The sequence below is a fragment of the Frankliniella occidentalis genome, unplaced genomic scaffold (assembly GCF_000697945.3).
Source record: "Frankliniella occidentalis isolate FOCC.00 unplaced genomic scaffold, Focc_3.1 Scaffold44, whole genome shotgun sequence".
NCBI lineage: Eukaryota > Metazoa > Arthropoda > Insecta > Thysanoptera > Thripidae > Frankliniella > Frankliniella occidentalis.
Genome location: NW_026267174.1, coordinates 79,810 through 82,978, shown reverse-complemented (window position 1 = coordinate 82,978; position 3,169 = coordinate 79,810). Strand labels below are relative to the sequence as shown.

At 57.6% G+C, this 3,169-nt stretch overlaps 1 protein-coding gene across 1 annotated transcript in view; it reads left to right on the top strand.

The window, feature by feature from the left end:
* LOC113206066 (potassium voltage-gated channel subfamily H member 8) overlaps positions 1 to 3,169 on the top strand; it is a 121,075-nt gene that overhangs the window by 78,885 nt on the left and 39,021 nt on the right. Inside the window, exon 4 of the mRNA XM_052266904.1 lies at positions 1,439 to 1,672. Coding sequence (XP_052122864.1) covers positions 1,439 to 1,672 — 234 coding nt within the window. The remainder of the gene's footprint in view (positions 1 to 1,438; positions 1,673 to 3,169) is intronic.

Below are 3,169 nucleotides of genomic sequence, written 5' to 3'. Positions count from 1 at the left end.
GATGTTTTTTTAGTCACCTTTAAACACCTCTCCCCGACCTCTCCCCCACCTCTCCCCATGGCTTGTGATTAAAAGAAGCAGGGTTGCTGTGCGGTTGGAGGCGGGCTGATGGGGAAGGGGGGGGGGGTCATGGGGATTAGAACAGCCTTCCCTGCAAGTTAACAGTGAACTAGAGCGTGCATGAAGGAGAGCGGCTGACCCCATCGCCCTAGGCCCTGCGCGCCTTCTTCCCAACCTGCCCCCTCCCCCCTCTCTCCCTATCTGTCACCCTCGATCTCCCCTTCCCTCCCCGCCCCCCACTATTCACGCCGTCCTCCCCGACGGCGCCGCGGCCGCCCTTTCATCTGACCGAGGACGCGTCCGGAGCGACCGGCGAGCGCGACGGACGCGCCCCAAAGTGATTTATTATTGATAGCCCGCTCCGGCCCGCAGGTGCATTTTTTTCTTCCCTTTCTCTCTTTTTCTCTCCTCCATGACGTAGTGTGCTGGGGTCGTGTCAGCAGCGTCGGCCCAGTGTGGCACAGCAGCTGCCCCCTCACTATCCTCCCCTACTGCTAGGGGTGTGATCGCCTCGGGAGGACACTGTCAGTTCGGACGCTGTCGAAGGGGGGTGGGCGGTGGGCGGGTAAAGGAGCTCGGCGAAAAGTTTGCATTTGGATTGGACTAAGTGGGATACGCTTGCGGGGAAATAAGTCGTCATTCCCCAATAAAGTAGCCGTGGAAGCCCGCGCCTATCGAGTGGCGCCCAGGCACGGCGGGCGGGCTGATGGCGGCCGAAGCCGTATACAGTATACGAATCTGGTCGGGAAAGTTTTCTGCTCGCGTTAGCGAGAGAGCGAGGGGGAGGGGCTGGGGCCAGGGGTTAGGCTTCCACTGAGCGTGTGAGCGGAGAGGGGGAAGGGGGTGGGGGAGGTTTCTACTGTGCGTGTGAGCGCACTCTTTTACAGTTTCTCTCATTCCTCGCTCTTTCTCCCCTTGCCTGGCCTCATTTCTGCCTTTACCTTTTTCTTTTTTTTACATTTTCATTTTTTTATTTTTAGAGTGTGAGGCCATACGCGTCCCCAACTCACGCACTTTAGTATAAGTTGCAGGCCTCTCTCGTGGTTACACTGCCCCTGGTTTTATTTTTACGACTAGGATGAGTAATAATCCGGACTTTTGTGCAACAGTGTAGGTTTGTAGCTCCAGGGCACTCGAGGTTGATCGCCGAGGGTGGGGCGAATGCTTCTCAAACTGGGGGATCGTTAGACGGAACTTTCCTTATTGGTGATTAAGACATTTCGGCACGGAGCTGCCCAGTTGGGGTCCGATCCGGTTTGAGGGGTCACTTCCGTGTCGTGCTCTCATGAAAAACTGTCAAAGCTATAATAAGTTTACGGCTTTGCGAGTCGAGTAACGACCGAGGTCTAACGATTGCTTCCCTTCTTTCTGTTTACAGACAGCAATTTTGTCCTGGGCAACGCTCAGGTGTCCAATGTGCACCCGATTGTCTACTGCTCCGATGGATTCTGCGAGCTCACCGGATTCGCCCGCGCCCAGATCATGCAGAAGGGCTGCGCCTGCAAGTTTCTCTACGGCGCCGAGACCCGTGACGAGCACAAGCTGGCCATCGACAAGGCTCTCGAGAACAAGACTGAGCTTAAGCTGGAGGTTATTTTCTACAAAAAGAACGGTGAGTTTGACCTTCCCGGGTGTCCTCTGGGACGATCCCCGCTTCGCCAATCTCCCGTGGGATCCTGTCGGAAGATTCAGTGTCCCGTCCCGATTAACCATTTATTTTTACGCTTTATTTATCCGCCGCCGTTTCGAGTTGCCTCGCCTCGGCCTATTTTCTCTATTTTTCTTTCATGTTTGGTTTTCCTTCTCTTTTCCGTGCCTCATCCCGCCGTCCCCCGAAAGGAGCTTCCACGCCATGTAAAATGTGACTCGGAACGAGCTGCCTGCTGCTCACTAGTGCTCACACGGTTCGCAGCGCCGCTGTGTGGCAGTGCGCCTTCACTCATTGCACGTGTCGTCCCGCCCGAGCGGTGAAAGGGGTGATGGGGAGGGAGGGGCGGCGAGCGGGGGCGCCTCTCGGCGCAGGCATGAAAAGTTGTGCGCGTGATGGAATCTCTCGAGGCGAAACGTAACCGCGGCTGAGCAGGTGTTGCCGCCGTGAAAGGCAGGCCTGCGCGGCTTGTTTGCAAAGTAGTGCGGCGGCGGCCGGCGGCGCCTGGGGCCCAGCCGAGGCCCTATACCCTATACCCCGAGGCCCAGCCGAGGCCACACGTGGCTACCTGAGGCCCACCCGAGGCCTACCTGGGGTCCACCTGAAGCCTGCCTGAAGCTCATCTGAAGCCCACACGAGGTCCAAGCGAAGTCCACCCGAAGTCCACCCGAGGTCCGACCGGGTACCCGAGTACAAATAAGAGCCCTTCTGTCCCTGGCTTACCTTATTGACCCTCCTCATCCTGTACCCTGTCGCTTCCGCTCCGCTCCGCCCTTAACCCGTCACACCTCCCGGCCCCTCTCCCCTCACCTGCACTGCTGGCCGGCCCTTCGGCTTTACCTTCTGTCCGGTATTAGCTTAAACTTACTATTCACGCTCCCTTGTATCCCTTCTCCACCCACCCGCTGCCAGCGCCAGGAGGGCTGCTGCCGCCGGGCCGACTCGACTGGCAAAAAGTTGGACCCGCCCGGCGGAGCCCGGCGGTACTCCCATTCATTCGGCCACCACACCACTCCATTTCCCGAAACGAGCGCCATAGAAATGTAGAGCAGCGACCGAACGTGCGCGGGCGGATATGATGTGACGTCATGGCGGCACTCTGTGGGAAACACAATCCAGATGGTCCAAAAGAAATGTAATGGGGTCCGAGCTGAAGTGTATGGTGCGGGCGCAAACAAGGGTGGTTTATACGTTACAGGGCGCACGGCCCGTATGGTATAGAATGGGCCGCGGCTCATGAATACAAGGCGTCGCGCGGCGCTCGCCTCAGCCCGGAACTTATCGGTATCATCGTTCTCTGTCTGGCAAAAGTACACTTTCCGAAGGTCATACTGACCAGGTCCACTCAGCCCCGCACGGCAAACTCCTCTCGCTCTCTCTCTCTCTCTTTCGCCCACTTTTCTTGCCCTTATCTTCTCTCTCTCTCTCTCTCTCTCTCTCTCTCTCTCTCTCTCTCTCTCT